Consider the following 20,597-nt stretch of genomic DNA (forward strand, 5'->3'; position numbering starts at 1 on the left):
TTTAAATTCTATTCCTTTTTTTAACGCGATCTGTCATAAAGTTTTAGCATTCAATCAGACATTATTGTGAGTTTTATTATTAGTGTTCCGAAAAATCAGATACTGTATATCGCCCCCAGACACATTTTTTTCTCTAAATTTGGCCCCCCCGAATCAAAATAATTGCCCAGGCCTGCTCTAAAGCTTAGTAATATATCAGATTGTAGATGTTTTTTTTGTTTACCCTTCATGTTAATTTTTTGCTGTTTGTTGCATTTTTGTTGTGTTTCGCTTGATTGCAAAATTGTCAATCGAGAAGGGGGTTGACGTTCATATAATGTCAATATTCAGTGTTTTATCCTTCATAGTTAATATAGTCAACCCCGTATTCTTTATTTTCACGTACATTCTGGGTGTCTGATTCAGTAAAAAAATTAAAAATTCCATCCCGTTTTTTTAAGGCGATCCGTCATCACGTTTTTAGCATTCTATCAGATATTATTGTGAGGTTTATTATTAGTGTCCCGAAAAATGAGATATACCGGCCGCCAGACACATTTTTTTCTCTAAATTTGGCCCCCCGAGTCAAAATAATTTCCCAGGCCTGTTCTACACAAAATCAACTTTTTAATCAAAATTTAATAATACAATTTTGAGACTGATTTGTTGGATTCAACGCTTCCTTCTTTATAAATCAACCTGTTGGTAGGTTGCTATGTGTCAGAATAATTGTACATAAGTTATCACACAACTTGTTTGCTTGCAGTTCAGGTTGCCCTGCGGCCTGTGGTTACTATCCACTGGTGCTTACAAAGCTGTCGTTGATCTTATCAAGCAAAAGGCGGACAGCTTGTAAATCTCCACTGTGTGCGAGGGAATGCGCCGTAGAGGTGTCGGTTTCTCAGATCTGGACAGCCACGGGAAGCGCCTTATCAGGACCAGAAATCTACGAGCAGAGAGGGGGCAAACCTGACACCACTCCAAGCACCTTCTGTTTTAACTGTTTATGATCCAGTGCAGACCCCTCCCCTTAGAAGCAGCTGCAGCTATGTAATTAGGGATTGCCCAAATAAGCGGGGAGGCGTGGAACTTTTTCCTCAGAGCTTGGGGTGACACTGTGCGAGGGTGCAGCTCCACACGCTCTCCTCATGAGCTAAATTGAATTCTGTCTCTGTTTGATTCCTTGCTTCTTGTCCTGTTTAATAGATAGTCCGGTGTTTGAACCTGACAGTATGACATTTTTAAAGTTGGTTGGGTGGGTATATTTTGCAATTAAGTGTATTGTACTGTATTTTGTATATTATATGATGTTTATTTGAACAGTGGGTTCCCGATCCTTAAGCTGTGCGCTTGTAGGGATGACTTCTTCGCCAGGGAGCTTGGCTGGCAGAGACACGTTACAAGTCAAAGTGCTATAAGTCTGTACAAAGACACTAAAACTCTTATTTGCGCACATTTGCAATCAAAGGAAAATAAGGTAAAGAAGAAGCTAATCTACAGTAGACAGAATTGTTTTGTTTTTTGAGGAATTAGGGACAATTCCTAATACCTGTGAACAAAACCACCTTTCTGTTGACTCTTGATAAATACAAGAAAATAATTTTCCTCACAATTTCATTCGCAATCATCAATTTTGGTAGTGCAGTCCTGAACGAGTCAAAAACTAGATTCTTCGAACCACGCTTTGGTCCAGTTGACGCCTAAAGTCTAGCACGATTAGCTGATGAGAGTGCGGAAATATGACCATATCACACCAATTCTCAAATCCCTTCACTGGCTTCCTGTTCCGCTCAGGATTGAATACAAAGTCTCCCTACTAACCCACCAGTGCCTCCGTGGAAATGCCCCCCTCTATCTCAAAGAACTACTCACCCCCAAATCCTCCGCACGACACCTCCGCTCCGGACAGGCTAACCTCCTCCAACCTCCGAGGACAAGGCTACGAACAATGGGAGACCGGGCTTTCTGCTCCGCCGCTCCCAGCCTGTGGAACGCTCTCCCTGACCACCTGAGGGTACCACAGACTGTGGATGCTTTTAAAAAAGGCTTAAAAACCCTTCTTTTTTTAAAAAAAACCTTTTTTTTAGATATATGCATACTAGTTCTAGCTATTTGGCTGTTCTAGTTTTTAATTTTATAAATTTTTTATTATCTTTTTATTTTTTTTAATACACCGTAGCACTTTGAGGTTGTTTACTCAATGTAAAGTGCTTTTTACAAATAAAATCTATTATTATTATTATTATTAGCACACATACTTAATCGATCATGAGCGTTTCGACAGCTACCACCATATTGAAGCGCACAAATTAAGACGCTTATGCTAATCGGTAGCATGTATATGGCATAGCCAATGTAAATTAGCATCGAGCTAGCGCATTTTGAAACGTGGCGCCTTACTGTTCAGCGTTTTCTATCGGACGTGCTAGCTTTGTTAGTTTGTTGCAAGTGTTTATATAAGTATTGTACTTAATACACAACACCTGCTCGATGGTCACACATTTAGAAGTGTTGAAATTGCCATGCAAAATCGCTTATGCTAAATCGATAGCATGTATATGGCATATCCAATGTAAATTAGCATCGAGCTAGCGCATTTTGAAACATGGAGCCTTACTGTGCAGTGCTTTCTATCAGACATGCTAGCTTTGTTGGCAGGTAGCCTGCTATGAATATACCTGTTTTCAACCGGACGTGACGTCACGTGCAATACCGGTGTCAAAATATGGTAATTATTCATTTGGAGTGAATCAGTACCCGGTAGTACCGACATACACTATATTGACAAAATTATTTGGCCACCCATCCAAATGATCAGAATCAGGTGTCCTAATCACTTGGCCCCGGTGTATAAAATCAAGCACTTAGGCATGGAGACTGTTTCTACAAACATTTGTGAAAGAATGGGCCGCTCTTACATGACTTGTGCACCAGTGCACGAAGCAAGGTCCACAAAGACATGGATGACAGAGTCTGGTGTGGATGAACTTGACTGGCCTGCACAGAGTCCTGACCTGAACCCCATAGAAAACATTTGGGATGAATTAGAACGGAGACTGAGAGCCAGGCCTTCTCGATTGGTGTGACCTCACCAATGCGCTTTTGGAAGAATGGTGGAAAAAATTCCTATAAACACACTCTGCAGCCTTGTGGACAGCCTTCCCAGAAGAGTTGAAGCTGTAATAGCTGCAAAAAGGTGGACCGACATCATATTGAACCCTATGGGTTAGGAATGGGATGGCACTTCCAAGTTCATATGTCAATACTTTTGTCAATATAGTGTAATTCGGTCGGTACCTATGAAAGTGTCAAATTCGGTACCCAATTCTGTATGCCAGGCATAGTCAAATAAATGGTTTTGGGGGCCACATTTCCCGAAAGCTATTCATCTGTTTTTGTACATTTCGTAGACATTTTATTTTGATGTATTTTCTTTTGTCAGTTACAGGAGCGCTCTGCTGTTTTTAAGCTAATCAAAACTAGTTTTTCTTCGGCACAATACCGTGGAAATAAATAATAAATAAATAAATAAATCACAGCGCGGTCGCTCACCGGCGCGTTAGTCCCAGCCCAATATTGGGGAATGGCTTTGTACATTTTTGGAAAAAACGAAGTTTACTATCTGTACATACACGCACGTAACAACAACGTAGCATTTCCTCCCGGCTTGTACAATATCAGGGAAAAAAAAAGTGCCAGCGTGGTTCGAATAACCAGGTGGGAGTACGCCCTACCATTGCACATATGCCCAAAGCCTGCAGAGTAATTAAAGGGATAAACATATTTATCTGAGCTATGCACACAACCAGTATATTTTCATCATAAAATAGAAAATATGAATATAAATCTATCTTACAAATACATTTTTTCTAAATATTTTTGCCCCGTTGACCCAGAGACTAAATAAATGTCACTGCCAAAGATTTTGACTCCAAAGCGTTAAAAGGAAGATGCTCTTCTCGGCTCGTTTCGATTTTACACCAGCATGTGAATCTCGTTGTACTCATCCCGTCCGTCTTCATTGAAGTTGGGAGAATCTTCATCACAGTCCAGCTGTGGAGAGAAACAGTCATTAAAGGTTTATTTTGAACAGTCCTTCTCAAATAGTGAGGCGGGTCGGAGGAACACGCTTTATCAGTATCATGCTTCAAACCTTGCTTCTACAAAACGTGCGCATTGTAGCCATTAATCCCGACTTCCTCATTTTATTTATGAAAAAAATCAATCAGCATGGATTTATGCATTTATTTTTGTTGTGAAGGTTTAAGTGTTTTGTATATTGTGCTCCTGAGTTAATGTTGTATTTATTTAATTAATGTATTTAATTTTATTTTTTTATTATCAAATGGCTCGGGTGCGTCCAAAAAAAGTTTATAGTTAAAAAAAAGTTTTTGTTTTTTTGTTTTTTAACTTTTTTGGTAATTTCAGGCAAATTGATGCACTTTAAATCTTTTCTGTTACAGACAAAAAACAAACAGTGAATACAACTTATTTATTGTTCTAAGTTGATCTATATTTCTTTCGTCTTTTTTGTTTTCTTTAATGTTAATACGGATACATTGCTATGCAGAGGTGTACTTACAACTATCAAATGGCTTAAGTGCGTCAAAAAAAGTTTGTAGTTTAAACAAGGATTACTTTTTTTTAAACTTTTTTGTTGATTTCCAGCAAATTGATGCACTTTAAATATTTTCTGTTACAGACTAAAAAAAACAGTAAATAAAAGTGATTTACTGTTTTAAGTTTATCTATATTTATTTCGTCTTTTTTGTTTTCTTTAATGTTAATAAGGATACATTGCTATGCAGAGGTGTACTTACAACTATCAAATGGCTAAAGTGCGTCAAAAAAAAGTTTGCAGTTTAAAAAAGGATTAATTTTTATTTTTTTAAACTTTTTTGTTAATTTCAGGCAAATTGATGCACTTTAAATATTTTCTGTTACAGACTAAAAAAAAAACAGTAAATAAAAGTTATTTACCGTTTTAAATGTATCTATATTTCTTTCGTCTTTTTTGTTTTCTTTAATGTTGATAAGGAAACATTGCTATGCAGAGGTGTACTTACAACTATCAAATGGCTCAAGTGCGTCAAAAAAAAAGTTTGTAGTTTAAACAAGGATTAATTATTTTTTAACTTTTTTGTTAATTTCAGGCAAATTGATGCACTTTAAGTCTTTTCTGTTACAGACTAAAAAAAAACAGTAAATAAGAGTTATTTACTGTTTTAAGTTTATCTATATTTCTTTTGTCTTTTTTGTTTTCTTTAATGTTAATAAGGAAACATTGCTATGCAGAGGTGTACTTACAACTATCAAATGGCTAAAGTGCGTCAAAAAAAAGTTTGCAGTTTAAAAAAGGATTAATTTTTATTTTTTTTAACTTTTTTGTTAATTTTAGGCAAATTGATGCACTTTAAATATTTTCTGTTACAGACTAAAAAAAAAACAGTAAATAAAAGTTATTTACCGTTTTAAATGTATCTATATTTTTTTCGTCCTTTTTGTTTTCTTTAATGTTGATAAGGAAACATTGCTATGCAGAGGTGTACTTACAACTATCAAATGGCTCAAGTGCGTCAAAAAAAAGTTTGCAGTTTAAAAAAGGATTAATTTTTATTATTTTAAACTTTTTTGTTAATTTCAGGCAAATTGATGCGCTTTAAATCTTTTCTGTTACAGACTAAAAAAAAACAGTAAATAAAAGTTATTTACTGTTTTAAGTGTATCTATATTTCTTTCGTCTTTTTTGTTTTCTTTAATGTTAATAAGGATACATTGCTATGCAGAGGTGTACTTACAACTATCAAATGGTTCAAGTGCGTCAAAAAAGTTTGCGGTTTAAACAAGGATTTTAATATTTTTTAAACTTTTTTGTTAATTTCCGGCAAATTGATGCACTTTAAATATTTTCTGTTACAGACTAAAAAAAAACAGTAAATAAGAGTTAATTACTCTTCTAAATTGATCTATATTTCTCTCGTCTTTTTTGTTTTCTTTAATGTTAATAAGGAAACATTGCTATGCAGAGGTGTACTTACAACTATCAAATGGCTCAAGTGCGTCCAAAAAAAGGTTTATAGTTTAAACAAGGATTTTAATTATTTTAAACTTTTTTGTTAATTTCCGGCAAATCGATGCACTTTAAATCTTTTCTGTTACAGACTAAAAAAAAACAGTAAATAAAAGTTATTTACTGTTCTAAGTTGATCTATATTTCTTCTGTCTTTTTTGTTTTCTTAATGTTAATAAGGATACATTATAGTTTAAACAAGGATTTAATTTTTTTTAAACTTTTTTGTTAATTTCCGGCAAATTGATGCACTTTAAGTCTTTTCTGTTACAGACTAAAAAAACCAGTAAATAAAACGTATTTACTGTTCTAAGTTGATCTATATTTCTCTCGTCTTTTTTGTTTTCTTTAATGTTAATAAGGATACATTGCTATGCAGAGGTGTACTTACAACTATCAAATGGCTCAAGTGCGTCAAAAAAGTTTGCGGTTAAAAAAATGATTTTTTGTTTTTTGTTTTACTTTTTTGTTAATTTCAGGCAAATTGATGCGCTTTAAATCTTTTCTGTTACAGACTAAAAAAACAGTAAATAAAAGTTATATACTGTTCTAAGTTGATCTATATTTATTTCGTCTTTTTTGTTTTCTTTAATGTTAATAAGGAAAAAATTGCTATGCAGAGGTGTACTTACAATGGCTCAAGTGCGTCAAAAAATTTTGCGGTTTAATAAAGGATTACATTTTTTTTTAAACTTTTTTATTAATTTCAGGCAAATTGATGCGCTTTAAATCTTTTCTGTTACAGACTAAAAAAACAGTAAATAAAAGTTATTTACTGTTTTAAGTTTATCTATATTTCTTTCGTCTTTTTTGTTTTCTTTAATGTTAATAAGGATACATTGCTATGCAGAGGTGTACTTACAACTATCAAATGGTTCAAGTGCGTCAAAAAAGTTTGCGGTTTAAACAAGGATTTTAATATTTTTTAAACTTTTTTGTTAATTTCCGGCAAATTGATGCACTTTAAATATTTTCTGTTACAGACTAAAAAAAACAGTAAATAAGAGTTATTTACTCTTCTAAATTGATCTATATTTCTCTCGTCTTTTTTGTTTTCTTTAATGTTAATAAGGAAACATTGCTATGCAAAGGTGTACTTACAACTATCAAATGGCTCAAGTGCGTCCAAAAAAAGGTTTATAGTTTAAACAAGGATTTTAATTATTTTAAACTTTTTTGTTAATTTCCGGCAAATCGATGCACTTTAAATCTTTTCTGTTACAGACTAAAAAAAAACAGTAAATAAAAGTTATTTACTGTTCTAAGTTGATCTATATTTCTTCTGTCTTTTTTGTTTTCTTAATGTTAATAAGGATACATTATAGTTTAAACAAGGATTTAATTTTTTTAAAACTTTTTTGTTAATTTCCGGCAAATTGATGCACTTTAAGTCTTTTCTGTTACAGACTAAAAAAACCAGTAAATAAAACGTATTTCCTGTTCTAAGTTGATCTATATTTCTCTCGTCTTTTTTGTTTTCTTTAATGTTAATAAGGATACATTGCTATGCAGAGGTGTACTTACAACTATCGAATGGCTCAAGTGCGTCAAAAAAGTTTGCGGTTAAAAAAATGATTTTTTTTTTTTTTTTTTACTTTTTTGTTAATTTCAGGCAAATCGATGCGCTTTAAATCTTTTCTGTTACAGACTAAAAAAACAGTAAATAAAAGTTATATACTGTTCTAAGTTGATCTATATTTATTTCGTCTTTTTTGTTTTCTTTAAAGTTAATAAGGAAACATTGCTATGCAGAGGTGTACTTACAACTATCAAATGGCTCAAGTGCGTCAAAAAAAAGTTTGCAGTTTAAAAAAGGATTAATTTTTATTTTTTTTTACTTTTTTGTTAATTTCAGGCAAATTGATGCACTTTAAATATTTTCTGTTACAGACTAAAAAAAAACAGTAAATAAAAGTTATTTACTTTTTTAAGTTTATCTATATTTCTTTTGTCTTTTTTGTTTTCTTTAATGTTAATAAGGAAACATTGCTATGCAAAGGTGTACTTACAACTATCAAATGGCTCAAGTGCGTCCAAAAAAAGGTTTATAGTTTAAACAAGGATTTTAATTATTTTAAACTTTTTTGTTAATTTCCGGCAAATCGATGCACTTTAAATCTTTTCTGTTACAGACTAAAAAAAAACAGTAAATAAAAGTTATTTACTGTTCTAAGTTGATCTATATTTCTTCTGTCTTTTTTGTTTTCTTAATGTTAATAAGGATACATTATAGTTTAAACAAGGATTTAATTTTTTTAAAACTTTTTTGTTAATTTCCGGCAAATTGATGCACTTTAAGTCTTTTCTGTTACAGACTAAAAAAACCAGTAAATAAAACGTATTTCCTGTTCTAAGTTGATCTATATTTCTCTCGTCTTTTTTGTTTTCTTTAATGTTAATAAGGATACATTGCTATGCAGAGGTGTACTTACAACTATCGAATGGCTCAAGTGCGTCAAAAAAGTTTGCGGTTAAAAAAATGATTTTTTTTTTTTTTTTTTACTTTTTTGTTAATTTCAGGCAAATCGATGCGCTTTAAATCTTTTCTGTTACAGACTAAAAAAACAGTAAATAAAAGTTATTTACTGTTTTAAGTTTATCTATATTTCTTTCGCCTTTTTTGTTTTCTTTAATGTTAATAAGGAAACATTGCTATGCAGAGGTGTACTTACAACTATCAACTGGCTCAAGTGCGTCAAAAAAAAAGTTTGTAGTTTAAACAACGATTAATTATTTTTTAACTTTTTTGTTAATTTCAGGCAAATTGATGCACTTTAAGTCTTTTCAGTTACAGACAAAAAAAAAAACAGTAAATAAAAGTTATTTACTTTTTTAAGTTTATCTATATGTATTTCGTCTTTTTTGTTTTCTTTAATGTTGATAAGGATACATTGCTATGCAGAGGTGTACTTACAACTATCAAATGGCTTAAGTGCGTCAAAAAAAGTTTGTAGTTTAAACAAGGATTACTTTTTTTTAAAACTTTTTTGTTGATTTCCAGCAAATTGATGCACTTTAAATATTTTCTGTTACAGACTAAAAAAAAAACAGTAAATAAAAGTTATTTACCGTTTTAAATGTATCTATATTTCTTTCGTCTTTTTTGTTTTCTTTAATGTTGATAAGGAAACATTGCTATGCAGAGGTGTACTTACAACTATCAACTGGCTCAAGTGCGTCCAAAAAAAGGTTTATAGTTTAAACAAGGATTTTAATTATTTTAAACTTTTTTGTTAATTTCCGGCAAATCGATGCACTTTAAATCTTTTCTGTTACAGACTAAAAAAAACAGTAAATAAGAGTTTTTTACTGTTTTAAGTTTATCTATATTTCTTTCGTCTTTTTTGTTTTCTTAATGTTAATAAGGATACATTATTGTTTAAACAAGGATTTAATTTTTTTTTAACTTTTTTGTTAATTTCCGGCAAGTTGATGCACTTTAAGTCTTTTCTGTTACAGACTAAAAAAACCAGTAAATAAAACGTATTTACTGTTCTAAGTTGATCTATATTTCTCTCGTCTTTTTTGTTTTCTTTAATGTTAATAAGGATACATTGCTATGCAGAGGTGTACTTACAACTATCAAATGGCTCAAGTGCGTCAAAAAAGTTTGCGGTTAAAAAAATGATTTTTATTTTTTTTTTTACTTTTTTGTTAATTTCAGGCAAATTGATGCGCTTTAAATCTTTTCTGTTACAGACTAAAAAAACAGAAAATAAAAGTTATATACTGTTCTAAGTTGATCTATATTTATTTCGTCTTTTTTGTTTTCTTTAATGTTAATAAGGATACATTGCTATGCAGAGGTGTACTTACAACTATCAAATGGCTGAAGTGCGTCAAAAAAGTTTGCGGTTAAAAAAATGATTTTTTTTTATTTTTTTACTTTTTTGTTAATTTCAGGCAAATTGATGCGCTTTAAATCTTTTCTGTTACAGACTAAAAAAACAGTAAATAAAAGTTATATACTGTTCTAAGTTGATCTATATTTATTTCGTCTTTTTTGTTTTCTTTAATGTTAATAAGGATACATTGCTATGCAGAGGTGTACTTACAACTATCAAATGGCTAAAGTGCGTCAAAAAAAAGTTTGCAGTTTAAAAAAGGATTAATTTTTATTTTTTTTAACTTTTTTGTTAATTTCAGGCAAATTGATGCACTTTAAATATTTTCTGTTACAGACTAAAAAAAACAGTAAATAAAAGTTATTTACCGTTTTAAATGTATCTATACTTCTTTCGTCTTTTTTGTTTTCTTTAATGTTGATAAGGAAACATTGCTATGCAGAGGTGTACTTACAACTATCAACTGGCTCAAGTGCGTCCAAAAAAAGGTTTATAGTTTAAACAAGGATTTTAATTATTTTAAACTTTTTTGTTAATTTCCGGCAAATCGATGCACTTTAAATTTGTTCTGTTACAGACTAAAAAAAAACAGTAAATAAAAGTTATTTACTGTTCTAAGTTGATCTATATTTCTTCGGTCTTTTTTGTTTTCTTAATGTTAATAAGGATACATTATAGTTTAAACAAGGATTTAATTTTTTAAAAACTTTTTTGTTAATTTCCGGCAAATTGATGCACTTTAAGTCTTTTCTGTTACGGACTAAAAAAAACAGTAAATAAAACGTATTTACTGTTCTAAGTTGATCTATATTTCTCTCGTCTTTTTTGTTTTCTTTAATGTTAATAAGGATACATTGCTATGCAGAGGTGTACTTACAACTATCAAATGGCTCAAGTGCGTCAAAAAAGTTTGCGGTTAAAAAAATGATTTTTATTTTTTTTTTTACTTTTTTGTTAATTTCAGGCAAATTGATGCGCTTTAAATCTTTTCTGTTACAGACTAAAAAAACAGAAAATAAAAGTTATATACTGTTCTAAGTTGATCTATATTTATTTCGTCTTTTTTGTTTTCTTTAAAGTTAATAAGGAAACATTGCTATGCAGAGGTGTACTTACAACTATCAAATGGCTAAAGTGCGTCAAAAAAAAGTTTGCAGTTTAAAAAAGGATTAATTTTTATTTTTTTTAACTTTTTTGTTAATTTCAGGCAAATTGATGCACTTTAAGTCTTTTCTGTTACAGACTAAAAAAAACAGTAAAAAAAACGTATTTACTGTTCTAAGTTGATCTATATTTCTCTCGTCTTTTTTGTTTTCTTTAATGTTAATAAGGATACATTGCTATGCAGAGGTGTACTTACAACTATCAAATGGCTCAAGTGTATCCAAAAAAAGTTTATGTTTTAAACAAGGATTACATTTTACAAATGTTATATCGCCTCTTGACATCATATTTAGACTTAGAATTAGGCGATCCACAAGGGAAATTGTTCCACATGGTAGCTCAGTTACAAAGGATGGAAAGGGTAAGGATGGAAAGGATAATGCAGGTATAAAGTCGACTAAAAATGTACCATAGTAGCAACCTAAAATATAATGCTTTCTTAATGCCATTTAAGGCCTTAATTTTGGCAAAATCCATTTAAGGACTTTTAATGCATTTCAATGACAGAAAACAATTAAAAAGCACTGATTTGGAGGTAGAAATGACACAATCGTTCGACTAACATACAGTTTGGAATACAATAATCAAAACAGAGTGTGACGTCTATTTCCCGTAAAGTGGAGGGGAAAAAAAGTCCAGAGCGCGGTCCAAAAGCAAACTAATAAGATTTGCTTTGACAACACAAAGGTTTTTGTATTTGATCAGTTGGAAATGTGCCTGGCATAGTTCTGACTAATCTAACCTTTGACACAAATGTCTTCCATTGGCTATGCTTTGCTTTGAGATCAAAAACGCCCCAAAAAAAACAAAGACAAGTGGATTGTTTTGGCGGCTGGAGTGTTTAACCAAGAAAACACGACACACCCAATCGGGGCTTCAAAAAACAGACCGCACGACATTTTACCTTTGACGCAACTTTGCGCGTACGGAACGTTTCAAGTTCAATATTTGCATTTGTTTGGGGAGATGTGAGTGTTGGAGCAAAAAGTAAACAGGCAAACATCCATCCCGCGCGGAAAAGCCGCCAACGTATCCAGCGCGGGGTCGGATGAGTTCCCCGCATTACCGGAAAGCCCCTGACCTACCGCCTGGAGCTCACGTTCCTCGAAGATTCTGGAGAGGACCACGCGCCGGAGCGGCACCGTCATGATGAGGACAAAGGGGAATGCCAGGGAGGCCGCGGTGGACTTCACTACCCATAATGCCACGATGCACGCCAGCTGGATGATGGTGAACAGGTTCATGCGCCACGTCTTCACCTGCCGACACAAAAAAAACACCACTTATGAATATGCATGCTGTCATAATCTCCGTTTAGCCTTTTTAGTGTCGCCAGCTCGAAGGGAACAATGGACAACAAAGCGATGTGTGGTTTGGAAATATACAGCGTTGTCGACACTTCCCCAATTCCACCCACAGGACACCAAGGAGCAGGGATGTTCCTATCGGGATTTACGCTGACAAGTCTGTGGATATCCCGGGAGAGCCCCACTTTGAAGCAATGGATGGAAATCACAATGGACATACCGTATTTTCCGCACTATAGGGCGCACCTAAAAACCTCCAATTTTCTCAAAAGCTGACAGTGCGCCTTATAATCCGGTGCGCCTTATATATGGACCAATATTGAGCCACAACAGGTCTCGCAACCCCAGACTCTACTGTAGCGTCTATTCTATGCGCCTTATAATGCGGTGCGCCTTATATATGAAAACAGTTTTAAAATAGGCCATTCATTGAAGGTGCGCCTTATAATTCGGTGCGCCTTATATATGGACCAATATTGAGCCACAACAGGTCTCACAACCCCAGACTCTACTGTAGCGTCCATTCTATGCGCCTTATAATGCGGTGCGCCTTATATATGAAAACAGTTTTAAAATAGGCCATTCATTGAAGGTGCGCCTTATAATCCGGTGCGCCTTATATATGGACCAATATTGAGCCACAACAGGTCTCGCAACCCCAGACTCTACTGTAGCGTCTATTCTATGCACCTTATAATGCGGTGCGCCTTATATATGAAAAAAGTTTTAAAATATGCCATTCATTGAAGGTGCGCTTTATAATTCGGTGCGCCTTATATATGGACCAATATTGAGCCACAAAAGGTCTCGCAACCCCAGACTCTACTGTAGCGTCTATTCTATGCGCCTTATAATGCGGTGCGCCTTATATATGAAAACAGTTTTAAAATAGGCCATTCATTGAAGTTGCGCCTTATAATCCGGTGCGCCTTATATATGGACCAATATTGAGCCACAACAGGTCTCGCAACCCCAGCCTCTACTGTAGCGTCTATTCTATGCGCCTTATAATGCGGTGCGCCTTATATATGAAAACAGTTTTAAAATAGGCCATTCATTGAAGGTGCGCCTTATAATTAGGTGCGCCTTATATATGGACCAATATTGAGCCACAAAAGGTCTCGCAACCCCAGCCTCTACTGTAGCGTCTAATCTATGCGCCTTATAATGCGGTGCGCCTTATATATGAAAACAGTTTTAAAATAGGCCATTCATTGAAGTTGCGCCTTATAATCCGGTGCGCCTTATATATGGACCAATATTGAGCCACAACAGGTCTCGCAACCCCAGCCTCTACTGTAGCGTCTATTCTATGCGCCTTATAATGCGGTGCGACTTATATAAGAAAACAGTTTTAAAATAGGCCAGTCATTGAAGGTGTGCCTTATAATCCGGTGCGCCTTATATATGGACCAATATTGAGCCACAAAAGGTCTCGCAACCCCAGCCTCTACTGTAGCATCTATTCTATGCGCCTTATAATGCGGTGCGACTTATATAAGAAAACAGTTTTAAAATAGGCCAGTCATTGAAGGTGCGCCTTATAATCCGGTGCGCCTTATATATGGACCAATATTGAGCCACAAAAGGTCTCGCAACCCCAGCCTCTACTGTAGCGTCTATTCTATGTGCCTTATAATGCGGTGCGCCTTATATATGAAAACAGTTTTAAAATAGGCCATTCATTGAAGGTGCGCTTTATAATTTGGTGCGCCTTATATATGGACCAATATTGAGCCACAAAAGGTCTCGCAACCCCAACCTCTACTGTAGTGTCTATTCTATGCGCCTTATAATGCGGTGCGCCTTATATATGAAAACAGTTTTAAAATAGGCCATTCATTGAAGTTGCGCCTTATAATCCGGTGCACCTTATATATGGACCAATATTGAGCCACAACAGGTCTCGCAACCCCAGCCTCTACTGCAGCGTCTATTCTATGCGCCTTATAATGCGGTGCGCCTTATATATGAAAACAGTTTTAAATTAGGCCATTCATTGAAGGTGCGCCTGATAATTCGGTGCGCCTTATATATGGACCGATATTGAGCCACAAAAGGTCTCGCAACCCCAGGCTCTACTGTAGCGTCTATTCTATGCGCCTTATAATGCAGTGCGCCTTATAATGCGGTGCGCCTTATATATGAAAACAGTTTTAAAATAGGCCATTCATTGAAGGTGCACCTTATAATTCGGTGCGCCTTATATATGGACCAATATTGAGCCACAAAAGGTCTCGCAACCCCAACCTCTACTGTAGTGTCTATTCTATGCGCCTTATAATGTGGTGCGCCTTATATATGAAAACAGTTTTAAAATAGGCCATTCATTGAAGTTGCGCCTTATAATCCGGTGCACCTTATATATGGACCAATATTGAGCCACAACAGGTCTCGCAACCCCAGCCTCTACTGTAGTGTCTATTCTATGCGCCTTATAATGCGGTGCGCCTTATATATGAAAACAGTTTTAAATTAGGCCATTCATTGAAGGTGCGCCTTATAATTCGGTGCGCCTTATATATGGACCAATATTGAGCCACAAAAGGTCTCGCAACCCCAGCCTCTACTGTAGCGTCTATTCTATGCGCCTTATAATGCAGTGCGCCTTATAATGCGGTGCACCTTATATATGAAAACAGTTTTAAAATAGGCCATTCATTGAAGGTGCACCTTATAATTCGGTGCGCCTTATATATGGACCAATATTGAGCCACAAAAGGTCTCGCAACCCCAGCCTCTACTGTAGCGTCTATTCTATGCGCCTTATAATGCGGTGCGCCTTATATATGAAAACAGTTTTAAAATAGGCCATTCATTGAAGTTGCGCCTTATAATCCGGTGCACCTTATATATGGACCAATATTGAGCCACAACATGTCTCGCAACCCCAGCCTCTACTGTAGCGTCTATTCTATGCGCCTTATAATGCGGTGCGCCTTATATATGAAAACAGTTTTAAATTAGGCCATTCATTGATGGTGCGCCTTATAATTCGGTGCGCCTTATATATGGACCAATATTGAGCCACAAAAGGTCTCGCAACCCCAGCCTCTACTGTAGCGTCTATTCTATGCGCCTTATGATGCGGTGCTCCTTATAATGCGGTGCGCCTTATATATGAAAACAGTTTTAAAATAGGCCATTCATTGAAGGTGCGCCTTATAATCCGGTGCGCCTTATATTGCGGAAAATACGGTATACAAAATGGAGATGATAACTGCCTTTAGAATAAATTATAAATTGTAGAAATGTACTTCATACTGGGAAAACTGGGTCAATTATGCCACGCCCCCATAAACCTGACTTTAATTTCTTGAATTAGTGATTGTACTGCTTAAAAAATAAATAAATAAATACTCCCTATAAGTATATATATATATATATATATATATATATATATATATATATATATATATATATATATATATATATATATATATATATATATATATATATATATATATATATATATATATATATATATATATATATATATATATATATATAAGTTTGTAGTTTAAACAAGGATTACATTTTATTTTTTTACTTGTTTGTTAATTTCAGGCAAATTGATGCACTTTAAATCTTTTCTGCTACGACTAAAGAAAGTTGATCTATATTTATTTAGTCTTTTTTGTTTTCTTTAACGTTAGTTAATAAGGAAACATTGCTATGCAGAGGTGTACTTACAACTATCAAATGGCTCAAGTGCGCCCAAAAAAAATGTATAGTTTAAACAAGGATTACATTTTTTTAAACTTTTTTGTTAATCTCAGGCAAATTGATGCATTTAAACATGTTTATGTTACAGACTAAAAAAAAACGGTAAATAAAAGTTATTTACTGTTATAAGTTTATCTATATTTCTTCCGTCTTTTTGGTTTTCTTTAATGTTAATAATGATACATTTCTGTGCAGAGGTGTACTTACAACAATGTTATAGACAAATGATACTATCCGGCATCCGTGAGTGTAATTTAATGCTTTGTAATGCCTTTTTAATGCAACTTAAAACAAATATAATGTCCATATCTGACTGCAGAACGTTATTATATATCCTCAAAAGCATAAACATGGATACAAAATTGTAAGCATTTGACAAAATCAATGTCGAATAATTGAAAAGTATACATTACCTGCGACCAAATTAACCACTAATGTAATCATAACATATACCGTATTTTCTCGACTATAAGACAATACTTTTTTTCCCAAGCTTTGAACCCTGCAGCTTATAAAACGGTGCACCTAATATGTGGATATATAAACAGATATATATATACTGTATATATATCTGTTTATATTATTTAATTTTATTTCTGATTATTATTATTAATAATGTATTATTATTTCTTTTTTCTTTATTTAATTGATGTATTTGCAAATACTACTTTGTTTTTCTGCTGTTTCTTTATTTTTTGGGGCGTGGGGGGCTGTGGTATGGTTGGGATATAAACAAAAAAATATATTTTGACATTTAGAGCAGACAACAGATATATGATGTATGTGAATATGATGTAATGGATAGGAATGTCTGATGCTGGATGTCAATAAAAATGTTACAGCAATGTTAATATTTGGTTACATGTCCCTTGGCAAGTTTCACTGCTATACGGCACTTTTGGTAGCCATCCACAAGCTTCTGGTGGAATTTTTGACCACACCTCCTGGCAAAATTGGTGCAGTTAAGCCATACTTGCCAACCCTCCCGTTTTTAGCGGGAGTATTCAGCGCCTGTGCTGACAACCTCCCGGCAGAGATTTTCTCCCGAAAAACTCCCGGTATTCAGCCGGAGCTAGAGGCCACGCCCCCTCCAGCTCAATGCGGACCTGAGACTGAGTGGGGACAGCCTGTTCTCACGTCCGCTTTCCCACAATATAAACAGCTTGCCTGCCCAATGACGTCATAACATCTAGGGCTTTTAGAGAGTAGAGTGCACAACTGCGCACACAACAAGGAGACGAAGCAGAAGAACGAGGAACTTACAGACATGGCGACGCCGTCGACGAGCAAGAAGAAGAAATTACGCTTGCAAGTTCCAAAACGAATGGAAACAAGAATTTCAGTTCATCCAGGACAGTTCGAAGGGGAAGGTGTATGTTGCCTGTAAATTTTGTAGAACAGACTTCTCCATTGAACACGGTGGCCGAAATGATATACTCATCATGAACGGAGAAGTTAAACAGGACAATACTGCCATCTAATGGATAGCCACCGGAACACTGAAATTCAAGTATTTATTTTATTTATATGTAAATAAAATAAATATATATATATATATATATATATATATATATATATATATATATATATATATATATATATATATATATATATATATATATATATATATATATATATGAAATACTCGAGTTGGTGAATTCTAGCTGTAAATAACCACGCCCCATGGATGTTTCGTCATCCATGTCAGAAAATCAACAAATTTAGCTGAACTGCACCATTTTTGTCAAGAGGAGTGGTCAAAAATTCAACCAGAAGCTTGCCAGATGGCTACCAAAAGCGCCTTATTGCAGTGAAACTTGCCAAGGGACATGTAAGCAAATATTAACATTGCTGTATGTATACTTTTGACCCAGCGGATTTGGTCACATTTTCAGTAGACCCATAATAAATTCATAAAATAACCAAACTTCATGAATGTTTTTTGTGACCAACAAGTATGTGCTCCAATCACTCGATCACAAAAAAAAAAGAGTTGTTGAAATTATTGGAAACTCAAGACAGCCATGACATTATGTTCTTTACGAGTGGATGTGCGGTTGAGTGTGTGCGTTACCTTGGTGACGTATATATGGTCAGGGTGGTGCTTCGCCGGCGTGACCATGAGCGTGATGCGTTCATATAACTGGATGCCTGTCAAAGATGTCACCCCCATGTACAGGAAGATGCCAAAGAGCACGGCCAGCGGTATGAGCCGCAGCACATCCGTCATCACCATGGACATACCTGGTGGGTAGAGAGCAAATGACATTCGGTCATACTGAAGGAAAAGGGATTCATATTAGAGATGTCCGATAATGGCTTTTTTGCCGATATTGTCCAACTCTTAATTACCGATTCCGATATCAACCGATACCGATATATACAGTCGTGGAATTAACACATTATTATGCCTGATTTTGTTGTGATGCCCCGCTGGATGCATTAAACAATGTAACAAGGTTTTCCAAAATAAATCAACTCAAGTTATGGAAAAAAAAATGCCATCATAGCACTGCCATATTTATTATTGAAGTCACAAAGTGCATTATTTTTTTTAATATGCCTCAAAACAGCAGCTCGGAATTTGGGACATGCTCTCCCTGAGAGAGCATGAGGAGGTTGAGGTGGGCGGAGTTTGGGTAGGGGGTAGCGGGGGGTGTATATTGTAGCGTCCCGGAAGAGTTAGTGCTGCAAGGGGTTCTGGGTATTTGTTCTGTTGTGTTGATGTTGTGTTACGGTGCGGATGTTCCCCCGAAATGTGTTTGTCATTCTTGTTTGGTGTGGGTTCACAGTGTGGCGCATATTTGTAACAGTGTTAAAGTTGTTTATACGGTCACCCTCAGTGTGACCTGTATGGCTGTTGACCAAGTATGTCTTGCATTCACTTGTGTGTGTGAAAAGCTGTAAATATTATGTGATTGGGCATTGCCTTTAAGGTTTATTGGCGATCTGTACTTCTCCCTACGTCTGTGTACACAGCGGCGTTTTAAAGGCCTACTGAAAGCCACTACTACCGATCACGCAGTCTGATAGTTTATATATCAATGATGAAATCTTAACATTGCAACACATGCCAATACGGCCGGGTTAACTTATAAAGTGCAATTTTAAATTTCCCGCTAAACTTCCGGTTGAAAACGTCTATGTATGATGTCGTTTGCGCGTGACGTCAATCGTTGAAACGGAAGTATTCGGACACCATTGTATCCAATACAAAAAGCTCTGTTTTCATCGCAAAATTCCACAGTATTCTGGACATCTGTGTTGGTGAATCTTTTGCAATTTGTTTAATGAACAATGAAGACTGCAAAGAAGAAAGCTGTAGGTGGGATCGGTGTATTAGCGGCTGGCTGCAGCAACACAACCAGGAGGACTTTGACTTGGATAGCAGACGCGCTAGCCGACGCTAGCCGCCGACCGCATCGATGATCTGGTGAAGTCCTTCGTCGATCCGTCGATCACTGGAACGCAGGTGAGCACGGGTATTGATGAACAGATTGGTGCTCGCTGGCGTTGGTGGATAGCTAATGTATTTAGCATAGGTCTGTGAGGTCCCGTAGCTAAGTTAGCTTCAATGGCGTCGTTAGCAACAGCATTGTTGAGCTTCACCAGGCTGGAAAGCATTAACCGTGTATTTACATGTCCATGGTTTAATAGTATTGTTGATTTTCTGTCTATCCTTCCAGTCAGGGATTTATTTCTTTTGTTTCTATCTGCAGTTAAGCCCGATGCTATCACGTTAGCTCCGTAGCTAAAGTGCTTCACCGATGTATTGTCGTGGAGATAAAAGTCACTGTGAATGTCCATTTCGCGTTCTCGACTCTCATTTTCAAGAGGATATAGTATCCGAGGTGGTTTGAAATACAAATCCGTGATCCACAATAGAAAAAGGAGAAAGTGTGGAATCCAATGAGCCAGCTTGTACCTAAGTTACGGTCAGAGCGAAAAAAGATACGTCCTGCACTGCACTCTAGTCCTTCACTCTCCCGTTCCTCATCCACGAATCTTTCATCCTGGCTCAAATTAATGGGGTAATCGTCGCTTTCTCGGTCCGAATCGCTCTCGCTGCTGGTGTAAACAATGGGGAAATGTGAGGAGCCTTTCAACCTGCGACGTCACGCTACTTCCGGTACAGGCAAGGCTTTTTTTTAATCAGCGACCACAAGTTGCGAACTTTATCGTCGATGTTCTCTACTAAATCCTTTCAGCAAAAATATGGCAATATCGCGAAATGATCAAGTATGACACATAAAATGGATCTGCTATCCCTGGTTAAATTTTAAAAAATAATTTCAGTAGGCCTGAAATTGTACTTTTTGAAACCGATACCGATAATTTCCGATATTATATTTTAAAGCAGGGCAGCACGGTGGAAGAGGGGTTAGTGCATCTGCCTCACAATGCGAAGGTCTGGGGTTCGATCCTGCGCTCGGGATCTTTCTGTGTGGAGTTTGCATGTTCTCCCCGTGACTGCGTGGGTTCCCTCCGGGTACTCCGGCTTCCTCC

The 20,597-nt window shown here is 35.4% G+C and overlaps 1 protein-coding gene across 2 annotated transcripts in view; it reads right to left on the reverse strand.

Annotated features, from left to right (window-relative positions):
• Positions 1 to 3,514: 3,514 nt before the first annotated feature.
• The window catches only part of slc4a3 (solute carrier family 4 member 3), a 119,752-nt gene continuing 102,669 nt past the window's right edge, over positions 3,515 to 20,597 (reverse strand). The window contains exons 21-23 of one of the 2 annotated variants that reach the window (XM_062067564.1): positions 18,166 to 18,335; positions 12,144 to 12,317; positions 3,515 to 4,032 (exon numbers count right to left, since the gene is read on the reverse strand). In XM_062067564.1, the coding sequence (XP_061923548.1) occupies positions 3,955 to 4,032; positions 12,144 to 12,317; positions 18,166 to 18,335 (422 nt within the window). In that variant the 3' untranslated portion in view covers positions 3,515 to 3,954. Of the gene's footprint in view, positions 4,033 to 11,371; positions 12,318 to 18,165; positions 18,336 to 20,597 lie in introns of those variants that run through there. The other variant, XM_062067565.1, reaches the window with a different exon arrangement.

The sequence above is a fragment of the Entelurus aequoreus genome, linkage group LG13 (assembly GCF_033978785.1).
Source record: "Entelurus aequoreus isolate RoL-2023_Sb linkage group LG13, RoL_Eaeq_v1.1, whole genome shotgun sequence".
NCBI classification, from domain to species: Eukaryota; Metazoa; Chordata; class Actinopteri; order Syngnathiformes; family Syngnathidae; genus Entelurus; species Entelurus aequoreus.